Below are 15,426 nucleotides of genomic sequence, written 5' to 3'. Positions count from 1 at the left end.
GGCGCACAATTGGCCAAGCGCCGCCCGGGGTGGGGAGCGCTTAGGTCGGCCAGGGTGTCCTCGGCTCACCGTGCACCAGTGACCCCTGTAGTCTGGCCGGGCCCCTGCGGGCTTGCCTGTAAGCTACCCAGAGCTGCGTTGTCCTCCGATGCTGTAGCTCTTGGGTGGCTGCATGGTGAGTCTACAGTGTGAAAAGAAGCGGTCGGCTGATGGCACACGCTTCGGAGGACAGCAGGTGTTCGTCTTCGCCGCTCCCAAGTCAGCGTAGGGGTGGTAGTGGTGAGCTGAGCCTAAATAATAATTGGAAATTCTAAACTGGGAGAAAATAATAAAAAAATAATTGGTGACTACTAAATTTATAAAAAAAAAGTGTCTGCTCTGTATAGTCATAGTAGTGTTTCTTCTATTCAGCATACACGTGTACATTTCCAATCCACACTGAGCTCAAGTTAATAATCTAGGTAGAGGACAATTCAACAAGTAATTGATTTACAGAACTGCTGCACTGAAGTTAGCCCTCAAAGGGACTAGAAAAGAAGACATAACCTGCCTATCTGCTCTGAAGAGTAGAGCTGTTTTAAAGCTTGGGTCTTTTATTGATCAGGAGTTGCTTGCATTGTTTTTTATCCAAACCATGTCCAAACTGGTGGAGTGTGTCCCAAATTTCTCTGAAGGGAGAAACAAAGAGGTAGGAATCTGTACATTTCTTGAATGTTTATATCTTGTTGAATGGAGTTTGGAGAATCAGAGAGCCACTGAATTACCAAGTGGAGAATTAGGGAAACAGACATTGAAGACGGCAGCTGGATGGGTCTATTCTCTATTACTAGTTTAACCTGTCTGCTCAAAATGTCTTTCATTACTCTTCTAGTACTTCTTACAAACAAGGAGAAATACATTGTTTGTTTTATTTATTTTAAAAAACATGACATTCCTTTATGAAGATGAAGTGTGCAAAAGTATACGCTTACAGACAGTACCCTTAATCATTATAACCTTATATTTGAGGCAGAGTTACATGCTTTTGCACGGAAGGCTCGGAAATATTTATCACTATTACCAAAACATTAAGTTCAGCATTTTGATGGCTTTAATATAGTTTGACATTCAAGAATCTGTCTGGACTGTTTAAACAGTTTAATAACAAACGTTATTTAATCCATCAAAGCACTCTGATTTATCTCCTAGCTTCTGAAACTGCATCAGTAAATCAACATGTACCATTGCAGGGCTTTATCTGCCAGTACTGCAAACAAAAAAAAATACCAGAAAAGCAGCAAATGTTAGTTTTACAGTACTTTATAGTCATGAAGTTATTCTTACTGCCTTAAAAAAGGGTTTACGATTTCCCTTTACTATCACTAACCTGCAGAAAATAATTATACATAAAAACACCGATTTGATAAATCAGTTTAACTTATTTTGTATTTACCCTTTTTCATGGGTGCAAGAAATAATGAAACTTAAATTCTTTGCATTTTATCTGAAAACACAAACATATTGATTGGAACACACTGAATACATGAAATCTTCAGCTATCTGTGTCTACTAATACTGGCCTTGTGCGTGACCAGGCGCTGCTACTAGGTTAATCAATGCATCATGGTAAAGGCCACTGTGGTAGAGTGGCCAGGTGTCTATGGTGGTCAGGAGGCAGAAAGGAAACAGAAACACAGCTCACCGAGCCAAAATAAAATGGTTAAACAAAACAAGTCGCGAACACAAAATGATACAGAAAACACCTCACCCAAGTCTCGCACTATCACGATGAGTTCCTAAATAAAAATAATCATTCTCCCACTGCAAACCTCTCTGTTCTGCTCCCTGCTATTCTCTCTCTAACAGACCTTTGGACTCTCTTTTTATAGGATGTGGCTGTTCCTAATTATTCCATTAGGAACAGCCACATTATCACATGTTTTTGGCAGGGACAGGAATTAACCCCATCCCTGCCAACCACCACCAAAACACACACAAACACCCACACTATTTATATAGCCACTTAAGCCAGGGTTGCTGCGGAGCTGGCTGTTTTGCACGTGTTCAACTCCCTTACAAGAATGGCTGGTGTAGCAGGTCTGAGGGATTACACAAACTCATTATTGCTGGTGTTTATATGGAAACACGGTGCTTTTGCTTGTTGCTGTTTCAGTAAAGCATCAATACCTACCCATTCTGTTATCCACAAAAGACATCACCTTGATGAAGTAAACATTTCTCTCTGCAGGTCATCGATGCCATTGCGACTGCTATCTCCAGCACAGAGGGCTGTCTCCTTTTGGATGTGGACCCGGGCCCCTCCACTAATCGCACTGTCTACACATTTGTAGGCTCTCCTGAAGCGGTGCTAGAGGGAGCACTCAGTGCTGCCAGAGTTGCCTTTCAGCTCATTGACATGACGAGACACACAGGTAAGAGACACGTCACTGACAGTTGTCCCGGGCGCGGGCCTGCGCTTTATTTATTGTTTTAATTGTATTGCCAAAAGACATTTCCTTATAAGTCCTAGAAATATTTGCTTACTCTACACCAATATATTTTGCATTCAAATCATACCATAAGCGTTAAATTATTATTATTATTATTATTATTATTATTATTAATATTATTATTATTATTTATTTCTTGGCAGACGCCCTTATCCAGGGCGACTTACAATTGTTACAACATATCACATTATTTTTTACATACAATTACCCATTTATACAGTTGGGTTTTTACTGGAGCAATCTAGGTAAAGTACCTTGCTCAAGGGTACAGCAGCAGCGTCCCCTACCAGGGATTGAACCCACGACCCTCTGGTCAAGAGTCCAGAGCCCTAACCACTACTCCACACTGCTGCCCTAAATTATTTTTCCACCCATTCCTTGGCTGAGCAATTGGTTGCTCGAAACGGTTTACGAGTGACAGACCTCACACGTCATACCATCATCACCAGGGAAACTAATTTTCCGCAATAAAAAAAAAAATCTCAGATAACAAAACTGTAAAAATGTGTTACTCCGTGTGACAGGCTTGGCTGGGCGGTGACGTCAGACATAAGCAGGAAGGTAAACACACGCCAAGTACTACAGTTAAAGCCGGCGTTTGCCGTTTATTTAAATAATACAAAAATAAAATAAATATTTAAATAAAAACACTTGCTCACAGAGCGAAATAAAAAGGTTAAACAGAACAAATCTCGAACACAAACTAAATATAAAACAACACAGGTCAGGCTGGGCAGATTGCCTTCACTGTTCCTATGTCTTTTAATTTTCGTTTCGTTTTGTTTCTCTCCACTCTCTACGCTCCTCTCGTACACCCACCCACGAGCTTTTCCTAATTATTCCTGGCAGAGGACGAGTACCCACTCTCGCCTCCGCCAGAAAACATTTAAATAAAACAATAACAAAACCTGCGGCGCCTCGCCGTCATAGAAATAAATACATAAATAATAACAAAACATACGGCGCTTCGCCGTCATATAAATACATAAATAAAATCAAACAAAACAAATACAAAATACACTGCACAGGGGCGGAGGGGGAGACCCCGATCTATAAATAAATAAATAAATACGTACAGGGCTCTCTACCGCCCTGCTACACTCCACAATTAAAATAAAAGGCTAAATGAGCCCCCACCGTCATATTATGAGATAAACAAACAATACTATTGAATAAGGATGAACACAAGAAGCATTTATTGGTACTCTTAAAATCTAAGGAAGCTACACGCTTACCAGTGCCATCAACCACCAAAATAAACAAATGTGCCATTTTACTTTAAACATTACAAATATGTACTGTATGTGTTGTAATAAAAACAAAAACTATAAATAGTATTCATACCAGTTTATCTCCGAGTTGGTCTTTGTTATAAGAACATAAGAAGAACATAAGAAAGTTTACAAACGAGAGGACGCCATTCAGCCCATCTTGCTTGTTTGGTTGTTTGTAGCTTATTGATCCCAGAATCTCATCAAGCAGCTTCTTGAAGGATCCCAGGGTGTCAGCTTCAACAACATTACTGGGGAGTTGGTTCCAGACCCTCACAATTCTCTGTATAAAAAAGTGCCTCCTATCTTCTGTTCTGAATGCCCCTTTATCTAATCTCCATTTGTGACTCCTCGTCCTTGTTTCTTTTTTCAGGTCAAAAAAGTCCCCTGGCGTAGTCTTCTTTATTCAAGACTGAATAGATTCAATTCTTTTAGCCTGTCTACATACAACATGCCTTTTAAACCCGGGATAATTCTGGTTGCTCTTCTTTGCACTCTTTCTAGAGCAGCAATATCCTTTTGTAATGAGGTGACCAGAACTGAACACAATATTCTAGGCGAGGTCTTACTAATGCATTGTAAAGTTTTAACATTACTTCCCTTGATTTAAATTCAACACAATATATCCGAGCATCTTGTTGGTCTTTTTTTATAGCTTCACCACATTGTCTAGATGAAGACATTTCTGAGTCAACATAAACTCCTAGGTCTTTTTCATAGTTCCCTTCTTCAATTTCAGTATCTCCCATATGATATTTATAATGCACATTTTTTTTGCCTGCATGCAATACTTTACACTTTTCTCTATTAAATGTTATTTGCCATGTGTCTGCCCAGTTCTGAATGCTGTCTAGATCATTTTGAATGACCTTTGCTGCTGCAACTGAATTATCCCCGGTTTAAAAGGCATGTCGTATGCAGACAGGCTAAAAGAATTGAATCTATTCAGTCTTGAACAAAGAAGACTACGCGGCGATCTGATTCAAACATTCAAAATCCTAAAAGGTATAGACAATGTTGACCCAGGGGACTTCTTTGACCTGAAAAAAGAAACAAGGACCAGGGGTCACAAATGGAGATTAGATAAAGGGGCATTCAGAACAGAAAATAGGAGGCACTTTTTTACACAGAGAATTGTGAGGGTCTGGAACCAACTCCCCAGTAATGTTGTTGAAGCTGACACCCTGGGATCCTTCAAGAAGCTGCTTGATGAGATTCTGGGATCAATAAACTACTAACAACCAAACGAGCAAGATGGGCTGAATGGCCTCCTCTCGTTTGTAAACTTTCTTATGTTCTTATTTTGAATGACCTTTGCTGCTGCAACAGTGTTTGCCACTCCTCCTATTTTTGTGTTGTCTGCAAATTTAACAAGTTTGCTTACTATACCAGAATCTAAATCATTAATGTAGTTTAGGAATAGCAGATGACCTAATACTGATCCCTGTGGTATTCCACTGGTTACCTCGCTCCATTTTGAGGTTTCTCCTCTAATCAGTACTTATCTGGATGGCTATTGCCAAACTCCTTGAACCGATCGTAGGGGTGATTTGTATAATTTTCTGCATGTTTAAGCAGCTCCTTCAGTTGTAACAATGCACTGGATACTGAAGTAAACTGCAGCTACGATTCAGCATGAATGTGACACTGACAGTGCGCCTCGTTCATCCTTACACCAGAAGCAGTTCCCTTTCAATTCAAAGACGGCCACCAATGACATTACGTATGGGATATGCCTGCCCATTGGTAAGTATCGCTGAGGTCTCTATACCAGAGCTGCCGATAGGCCCCTTCCTGGGATGACATACTCGGTCCTGCCCACCGAGGGATTAAAACCGTCATCCTGAGGAAGCCATTTCTCTTTTTCCTTCCCAAGTCAGTACGGTAAGACCTCTGTGTTGAGCTGAGCGTGTTGATAGAAAAGAGCTCCTCGAGTCAAATCGAGTCGATTGTATTTCCCTTGCATTCGTGCTGAAAGCTGGCTCGCCGCTTTCCTGGAATCAACGACTTTGAAAAGACAGAGCCTTTTGCCTTTCTATCTTTCAGAGGCCTCCCCACTTGCGTGGTAGGCCACTCTTTGTTATCTGTCTGTCGTGTGTGTGCAGCTGCCTGTGCAGTCACCTGCGAGTGGTTGTCTATTTCTTTCTGAGAGAACACAGTTTCTCCATGGGGCTAGGCCTTGCCGCATCCCCGCTGTCGAGTATACCTCGCCGGCTGCATAGGCCCGTCCACCTTGGTGAGTCAGACCTTGTAAACAAACAGTGTGCTCTCCCCTATACTATCTTTCTACCGTGGTTTTTCTGTCTGCTTCAACTCCCCCACCGCGGCTTCGGCCCTTGTGTCCACCTGGTGCATGGTACGCACTGACCAGGTGTGACTGCGCGGTTGGTGTAGACACAATTGCGCAGCAGCCCCCCCCCCAGTGCTTCAGTACCACGGCGCACGCATAGCCCTTGATACTTAGGTATCTGGGTGCACAAGTGCTCAGTGCATACAGCACACAGTGCCCAGCACTACACCGTCAGTGCACAGTCACAGCGCTGCACGGTACACAGTGCACATAGTGCTCTCGGTACTCTGTGCACGTGGCGCTTGGTACGCACGGTGCTTGGTACGCACGGTGCTTGGTACCCACTGCTACAGCGCTAGTGCATGAATGCACGGTGCTGCACTGTGCTGCACGGTACAAGGTGCACACAGTACACGGTACTCGGTGCGCATGGCGCTTGGTACGCACAGTGCACGCAGTGCACGCAGTGCACACGGTGCCTGGCCACTGCCACAGAACTAGCGCAAGAGCGCACAGTGCTGCACGGTACTCAGTGTATGTAGTGCCACGGTACTCAGTGTGCACAGAGCTCAGTACGCACGGTACGCTTGGTGCCACTGCTACACTAGTGCATGGGCATTCGCTTGCACCTCAGACTCCTGGGTGCTCGCCACCGTGCAAAATGGTTACACACTTCAGTTCCGCTTGGGACCTCCTCCCTTTCGAGGTATCACGAATACTTTCCTGACAGACCCTCTCCAGGCCTCGGTACTTCAGAAGGATGTGGCCGCCTTGCTGTGCAAGCGAGCCATTCGTCTCGTAGACCCCACCTCCCACAGAAAGGGGTACTACTCGAGGTATTTTCTGGTACCCAAAAAAGATGGCGGCTTTCGCCCCATGCTAGACCTGAGGCTCCTCAACGGGTTCTTAAAAGAAAGGAGTTTCCACATTCACATTATCCAGTCAGTCCAGCCAGGTGACTGGTTCACCACCGTGTACTTACGGGACGTGTGCTTTCATGTTCCCATTCGTCCAGAGCTCAGGAAGTATCTCTGCTTCTCTTTTCAAGGAAGCGTTTACAAGTTTGCTGTGCTGCCAGTCGGCCTCTCCCTAGCTCCTCCTAGATTTTCAAAGTGCGTGGACACTATCCTGGCCCCCCTGTGGCTGCAGGGGATCAGGGTAATAAATTATCTTGACGACTGGTTGATCTGTTCCCAGTCGCGAGAGGGAGCACTGGCCCACACGGCGGTCGTGACAGAGAATCTGGCAAGGCTGGGCCTCACCATCAACGATGCAAAGAGTCAGCTTACACCAGTGCAGTGCACGACGTACTTGGGGATCCGGCTGGGCTCCATTACGATGCGCGCGTACCTGTCAGACGACAGAGTTGCAGCTATCCAGGGTTGCCTCTCCCTGTTTCAACAGGGATCGCAGGTCACCCTCCTGTTGTGCAAGAAACTATTGGGTCTGATGGCCACAACCATATCGGCTATTCAGCTGGGTCTGCTTCGCATGTGCCCGCTACAAGCATGACTGACTGTGTCTCATGCATGCTTGGCAGCCCTACGCTGGTGGAGGACGACCTCTCACCTGCGCAAAGGTGTGTAAATGGGAGTAGTGTTGAACCGCCAAGTGGTGATGACAGACGCCTCTAACTTGGGTTGGGGGGCGGTCTGGGAAGGCAGAGGAGTACACAGATCCTGGCTGGACCACTGAACATCCCTGCACATAAACATGCTGGAGTTGCAAGCTGTCTCCCTTGCTCTCCACCACTTCCTCCCGGTGCTGAGCGGTACACGTGTGTTGATCCGGATGGCGTATGTCAACCACCAGGGTGGCCTACGGTCCCTGGCAGAGACGACGCATTGCCCCCTGTGGTACTCCCTCCACCGCTTAGGCGGTCCACTCGGCGTAGACGCCCTAGCGCATGAATGGCCCAAAGTGTTTTTGTACACTTTCCTGCCTATACCACTGCTCCCGGCCTTTCTCGAAAAAGGTCTGGTTAGAGGAAACATAATTTCTCCTAGTGGCCCCCAAGTGGTCCAGGAGAATCTGGTTTTCGACCTTGTGCCAGCTGTTGCACAGCCAGCCCTGGGAGATTCCACTGCGCTTTAGATCTCCTCAGTCAGGCGAGAGGCACTCTTTGGCACCCGGAACCAGGCAGGTTCCATCTATGGGTCTGGCCTGAAAGGGACAGCTGATTAGCCCTAGGGCTATCAGATTTGGTTGTGGGTACGTTGCAGAGCGCTAGGGCAGACTCCACTAGGTCCTTGTACACCTATAAGTGGAGGTATTTCCAGGCTTGGTGTCTGACTAGAAGCCATGACCTCATATCTTGCCCTATGCCAGTCATCTTACAGTTTCTGCAAGAACTGCTTGATACTGGTAGGTCACCTTCTACATTGAAGGTGTATTTAGCAGCTATCTCTGCTTGCCATGCCCCTGTAGACTCGTGGCTCTGGGTGCGCATTTCTTGGCTACCCGATTTCTTAAAGGCGCTCGGCGGTTACGCCCTCCCAGGAGGACTGTTCTCCCTGAAAGGAGCCTTAATATTGTACTGGAGGCTCTCACGAAGGCCCCGTTTGATCCCATACACTCCATAGAGTTGAAGTACCTGTCTATGAAGACAGCCTTCCTCATGTCTATCACCTCCGCTAACCGCAAAATCAAACTATAACAACTAATACAATAAAGCCAACATGAAAATGATCCAGAGGGACTCGGTATAACTTTGTTGCTTTGCACTTTCTGTAGACTCTTTGCAACTAAAGTGTTGCAACTGTCGCAATAGTAGCAAACCAGTTGCAAACGAGTCGGAAGTCTAGAGTAAAATGTACTAAACAAGCACAATGCTGTTAGTGACTTTTTAGGGAATGCTTGTAGCAGAATTTTTTTTTTTTTGCGGTTCAACCTTAGATGAATATGTAATTATGGGCGTTCCTGCATAAATTTGCAAAACTGGGGTCGAGCAAATTAGGGTTCTCAAATATTATAATGAGATGTACTAAAGCTGCCGGAAATTGTGACACGTACAATTGCATCAATTCACATTAGGACGATTATTTAATAATGAATAGGCACAACGACCGCTTGAAAATGCCAAAATCAATGCTACACGCCGATGTCTTGATTAACACTGGAGTTATCATTTACAAACTTTTGAAAATCCTGCCCCACGAGTTCGATACATTAACTGGTTTTTGCAAATCTTGCCCATTGAACACTATAAGTGTATCTGTGCGATTTTATTGCATTTTTTAAAACCCAAGGGGCTACTGTGCGATTATGAAAAGCTTTTTGATAGAAACACATGTAATGAACCCTCTCTGGTTCACTATTAATTATACCTGGAGCGGTTCTGCTGCCACCACCTTTTTTATACCGGAAGGTCTGGTTGGAGAATGTGAACAAACTTGACTAGGCAACCCTGTATCACAAAAGAGTCATTATTTTATTTTAAAACATTATCTAAAACCATCCAATAAGCTATTCTAATAGTTCATCTTACAGGGCAGGAATCTGAGGATACATCTCAGTGGTCACATGCACCCCACCCCCCAAGCGCCACGAAAGTTATTTGAAGGGGGAAAAAGTAAAAAATAGTCCAAGACTCCACTTAACTTATATGAAGGCTGCAGTCCTGTAATAAAGTTTATATGGTTTCTTTCTTCCCCTACGTTGTCTCGTATTTTCCAGTCAACACCAGCCACCAGCAAACTTCCTATCCCGAACTCTTTCTCTGCATATCTCTCCCCTTACGATCAGTTAGTCTCTCTCCCTTTTATCGGTATCTCATTAACTAATGTCCCGCACCTGAGGGTATTCACCCTCTGTCCAATGGAGGGGGACACGCCCACGCCCCCCCCCCCCCCTTTCCACAATCACTACACACATTTTTTATTTGGGGTGAAGGTGAGACCCCACTATAGAATCTGATGGGATTAAACTGCCTTTCAATATTTATTTGAAAACATTTCCCACGACTCTCGCAATGCTAGAGATCTCTCTAAAATGACGGAAAATTTGTATATTGCGGCTCTCTTTATTAATATATTTTCTCTTAGTACATACGACAAAACTTTGCAAATTGTTGCAACTAAAATGCAAACTACTGTATGTTTGCGCTGCGACTGGGCCCATCTTACTAGTACATCTACCCCATAATTTTTCTTTTGCAAGTAAGAAATATATCAATTGCTGTTACTAAAATGCAGCCGCACCTAATAAATAAAATAAAAACCGTCAAAGTATTGTGATTATTAAACTATTCGAAAAAAATATCAATGACTGTACCGCCCACAGAAATGTTTGCCCCCCCCTGACGTGATTATTTTAACATCATTGCTGTTCAATGAAAGCTGGTGCACAACAATGGAGTGCGAGGGGTAATATAGCTTTGCACATGGTACTGTAGGAAATATCCCGCATCCCGTCGAATCCTTGCCAACAACATCTAAATAAATTGTGCACATTGAAGAAAGCTGACTGTATATAGTTTGGGAATTTCAAAATGAACTGTTAAACCTGGGAATAACACTGTTTTTTTTATGTTTTTTGAGATTTTTTTCAACCTGCTCTGGATCCAAGGAGGCGCACTTTTTGTTTACATCGAATACACTTACAAAGCATTCTCAAAACTGATTCGCTGGTAGTCAGGATGGGCCCAGCAAATCAAATGCTAGCTAACACTCGCAGGAAAAGAAGAACACGCCCACTGTTTGTCTTTGGCAGACATACTGTAAATAGCATTGGTGCATTTTCCTTGATGAACTTAAATAATGTTATTGACTATGTAGTGAGTACTTGAGTGTAATTTGTTAAACGGTGTGTTTTGTTTTTGTGTTGGGAAACAGCTTAGCCATTCCACTTTATAGTCAGGGTTGTTTCTGGAAGTTTAGTTAGCGCTCCGAAGGAGTTAGGCGTTTATTTTGTTTTTGTTTCGTTTGTATTATTCAAAGTGCGCGTCAGCTCTTAAATCTCTGTTTCTGTGTGCTGGGTCTCATTTTTAAAGGACAAACGAACGGTAGTGAGAGCAGCTTTCTTACAGCGCTTTACAAAAATGTAATGATTTAATCTATTATACTGTATTTATCTCGATGTATATAACGAGGAATAGAATCGATTGAAAAAATCGATTTTTGATTTATCGTAGGAGTCCTACTGATAATTACTGTGGAATCAAAGTGAACAGAGCCTGACCATTCCTGTGGAATCAGTGATTATAGCCTGACCATTCCTGTGGAATCAAAGTGATTAGAACCTGACCATTCCTGTGGATTTTAATGATCAGTTAGCTACTGAGCCCTAGTTGCTTATTAGTTGTGTAGATGTATATCTGAAGCAGTTAGATCACTAATGTGGATGAAACCCATGTTGTAAGGTTTGAATAAAGCAAACTAATCATATGTGTGTTCTTTATCTTAAACTGTTTTTTCTATTAAAATAAAATTAGTCATCTCTCAGCAAATATGAACTAGGCAACTTGTCACTGGAAATACATTTGTAGGAGCACTCCAGTATCCTTGCAGATGAGTTTCAGACTCATCCTTCCTGTGAAGAGGCTCCTGGGAATTGTAGTTAACTGGCCCATTTTAGGAGGAGGGTATGAGTGAAAATCAGATTGCTTTTACAAAAGATAAAAATGGTCTTATGTTAAACTACTGAATATTGACATGAGATAACTTTGTGGACTCTTTCAGTCTGGTTGCTCTAGTCAGGCTTCTCCATTGTGGCAGGTTCTTGTACTTTTTGTGTGGGACTAAAATTGAACACAGTATTGCTGTACCACTAATGCATTACTGACGATATGATTTCTAAAATGCATGTAATATATTTATATTTATAAAGGTTATACTTTATTAATGACATGAGTGGAAACTGTGTGAATATGGTCCTGTTTCTTTTTTTATGGATGAAGGTGGTAACAGGACCAGTCGTAATGTGTCTTGTCCGGTCCGTGCTCTGAAAATGAACGTCTGTTTGCAGGGGAGCACCCCCGGATGGGCGCTATGGATGTGTGTCCTTTCATTCCCGTGCAGAATGTTTCCATGGAGGAGTGTGTTTGCTGTGGGAATCGCTTTGCACAGCGACTGGCTGAGGAACTGGGAGTCCCTGGTGAGTGCTGGGTCCTAACACGCCCATAAAAGAGAATATTCTGAAATTCGTCACTTCAAGTCAGGGCTAACAATCTCTCTCTCAGCTATACAAGAACACCAGCAGTCATTAACCTACAGGATTTGTCACACTCAAAGATGAAGTGCTGTATTTTTCACGGATGTCATATGTGTTCCCCGTGAATTGCTATTTCTGAAAGAATAGTGTAAATATACAGATTTTTTGTATCACTTAAAAAATACAGCAAATGTTTGCCTTATTGACACGCTACCAGTTACACTGCATTAGGAACCTGGCAGCTGGTTTAGTTTGCTTCTGGTAAATGATTGAACACACACTGCATAGAGCTGCACGATTTCTTTAAAATGTCTTCAACGAAAAAGACACCAGCTGCATCAAAGATGGGAAATATTTCTGCTAAAGATCGCTCTATCCAGTGCAAGAAGGAGACATTTCATGTGTCTGTAAAGTGCATCTTGTTGATAATTCACCGATGGTGAAAATAGGTCTTTAAAAGGTGGGAAAATAAATTATTCTACTATTTTTAGCATTTACTGTTTTTCAGGTAAGTGATGAAATATTTAGGAACAATTATTGCATAAAAACTCGATTAGTTTTGAATGTGACAAATAAATATTGAGATTAATGGTGAAATACATTGAACTACCTCTTTTTGGATGGTGCTGACACTGTGAGTTTGTGTCTCCTCAGTGTATTTGTATGGGGAGGCAGCTCGTAAGGAGAACAGAAGATCATTGCCATCAATCCGTGCTGGAGAGTACGAGGCTCTTCCAGAAAAGGTAAGCTCTGTGAACAAATATATCAGCAAACAAGGACTGGACGTGAGAACACAGTACTTACACTACATCCTGGGTAATCAATACCTTTACTTGTTATATCTACCAATACCTACAATTAAGTCAAACTATACTATAAAACAGAAAATGCTGTCAAGACTAAATAATGTTTGCTTGTGATAAAATGAAACAGAAAACAGCGTTTATGATCATGGCCAGAAATCAAGTTCAGTCACTTATTTACTTAGACGCCTACACCCTTTCTCAATGTGAGGTTTCATTGCTCTATCCAGAGCCTTACAGGGTCAGGCTCTGTGAAAATATGGGTGTTATGTCTCAAATATAGGGTGGAAGTGTTCATTTGTGAAATTATGGAAATACAAAATGCATGATGTACCAAATTGTGAACTCTTTTCTCATTCAATGAGGGGTGTTTTAATGTGTTGCTTCAGCTTCCATATAATACAATGTGTATTGTGTATCTCAAGTACATAATATATCTTGAACATTCATGTACCTAACTATGTCTTTTAAAATGGTCTGTCATATAAAATAGATTCTTATTCAGATTTGTATTTAATATTTTGTGATAAATTCCCACAGTAAAGCATTGCAAAGTTTAATAAAGCGTAGCAAAAGCACTGCAAATAATATGTAAGCATTGTAAAAGAGAGGTGTGCTAAAGCATATTAGTACACAAGCAAACCATGGTAAACTAAACCACTAAGCAGCGTCTTCTGGGTAAAAGCACGTGATTGTCTGACGTCATGTCAGTCAACAGGGGAAGCAGCTGATTGGCTATTGACAGGAAAGTAGTCAGCGAAGGGGTGGGGACAATTTCACTCTCCAGGTGAAATAACTTAGGAAGTGCAAGACAGTCTAAAAGCATGATTTGCAAACAGGGATTCTATAGCAAAGTATCAGATATAATGTTTTAAACAGGGATTTCTGTAGCACAGTACCAGATATCATGTTTTAAACAGGGGTTTCTATAGCACAGTATCAGGTATCATGTTTTAAACAGGGGTTTCTATAGCACAGTATCAGGTATCATGTTTTAAACAGGGGTTTCTATAGCACAGTATCAGGTATCATGTTTTAAACAAATGCATGTTAAACATGTGTTTGTTTCAAAACTGCACATTTGAGCCTGTATAATGAATGGATGTGCACGATGGAGAACAATGATTTAAATATAGTGTTAACTACATGACTGACTGGGGATTGGGAGTGGCTAGCGGGTTCTTTTAGAGAGGGGCTACCTTGTATAATATATGTATTTTCCTTTTAGCTAAAAAAGCCAGAATGGGCCCCAGATTTCGGACCATCTCGTTTCGTCCCTACATGGGGAGCGACAGTGACAGGCGCCCGCAAGTTCCTTATCGCTTACAACGTGAACCTCCTGAGCACCAAGGAACAGGCCCACCGCATTGCTCTGGACATCAGGGAGCAGGGTCGGGGGAAAGAACAGGTAGCACGATGTGGAGCTCATTGTAACCCTGGAACAATAGCCTGGTAAAGTGAAAGGAAAGAGAGACACTCAGCCTTATGGAAATACCTTTCCTTTCACATTATTGCTGTTTTCAGCATTTTGTTATATTTTTCATTTAACTCTTCATTTTATCTTTGGCATTTCTGAAAAAGTAGATTCATTTTTGCTTTTTCAGAAGAAAGTCAGATTGATTAGTCTATGCCTGATTTTACCTACATTTAAGCAGGTAAATACCATGTCAAACTATTGGCAGTACGGCAGTTTCCAGCCACACAGTGTTATGGGACGATTTACAGAAGTAGAAGGAGGAGGTCTCTAGTCCTGGTCTCAGTGCGGTGCTTCAAATACTGACAAGGGTTAACTTTGTCGACTCTTTCAGGTTTGATCAAGATCCTCAAAACTCTTCTTTATTCTAGGCTAAATAGATTCATTTATCTCAAACTATCTTCATAACTAATACCTTTTAACCCTGAGGTGAATCTAGTTTCTCTTTGCTGGACCAAAGCCACAACGTCCTTTTTGTAGTGTGGGGACCAGAAGTGAAAGCTATTCTCTATGCTATCTAAACCAGGGATTGTACAACCTCACCATAACCTCCCTTCATTTAAACTCTGTATTCCCGACTTTATAGACAAGCATTCGGTTTACCTCTTTAATTGCCTGCCCACACTGTATTGTTGCTTACAATGCTAAGGCTTTTTCTTGTACTAGTCTTGTTCTAGTTTGTAATTAATAGAGGTGAATGTAGGCTGTAAATATCTTCAGAGTAAGAAGGGAAATATCGCAGACACATATGAATTATCCCACTGTAGGTTATGTAGGGGTCCCTGAGACACTACACATGGCCACAATTATAAGCTACTCTTACAAATACCGTATTACTTCGAATTAACACTGCCCTCGAATTAACGCCTCACTCAGATATCAGCTTTTTAATAGACGCCCCCTCGAATAAACGCTGCTCTCAATAAAGAAACGTAAAAGTATTTTTTTC

The 15,426-nt window shown here is 42.4% G+C and overlaps 1 protein-coding gene across 3 annotated transcripts in view; it reads left to right on the top strand.

The window, feature by feature from the left end:
• Positions 1–536: 536 nt before the first annotated feature.
• The window catches only part of ftcd (formimidoyltransferase cyclodeaminase), a 44,639-nt gene continuing 29,749 nt past the window's right edge, over positions 537–15,426 (top strand). For 2 of the 3 annotated variants that reach the window (XM_034020592.3, XM_034020585.3), the window contains exons 1-5: positions 537–688; positions 2,228–2,411; positions 12,015–12,143; positions 12,855–12,943; positions 14,232–14,411. In XM_034020592.3, the coding sequence (XP_033876483.3) occupies positions 635–688; positions 2,228–2,411; positions 12,015–12,143; positions 12,855–12,943; positions 14,232–14,411 (636 nt within the window). In that variant the 5' untranslated portion in view covers positions 537–634. Of the gene's footprint in view, positions 689–2,227; positions 2,412–10,804; positions 10,825–12,014; positions 12,144–12,854; positions 12,944–14,231; positions 14,412–15,426 lie in introns of those variants that run through there. The other variant, XM_059031974.1, reaches the window with a different exon arrangement.

This window comes from Acipenser ruthenus, chromosome 10 (assembly GCF_902713425.1).
Source record: "Acipenser ruthenus chromosome 10, fAciRut3.2 maternal haplotype, whole genome shotgun sequence".
NCBI lineage: Eukaryota > Metazoa > Chordata > Actinopteri > Acipenseriformes > Acipenseridae > Acipenser > Acipenser ruthenus.
This window is presented reverse-complemented; position numbering and strand designations above follow the sequence as displayed.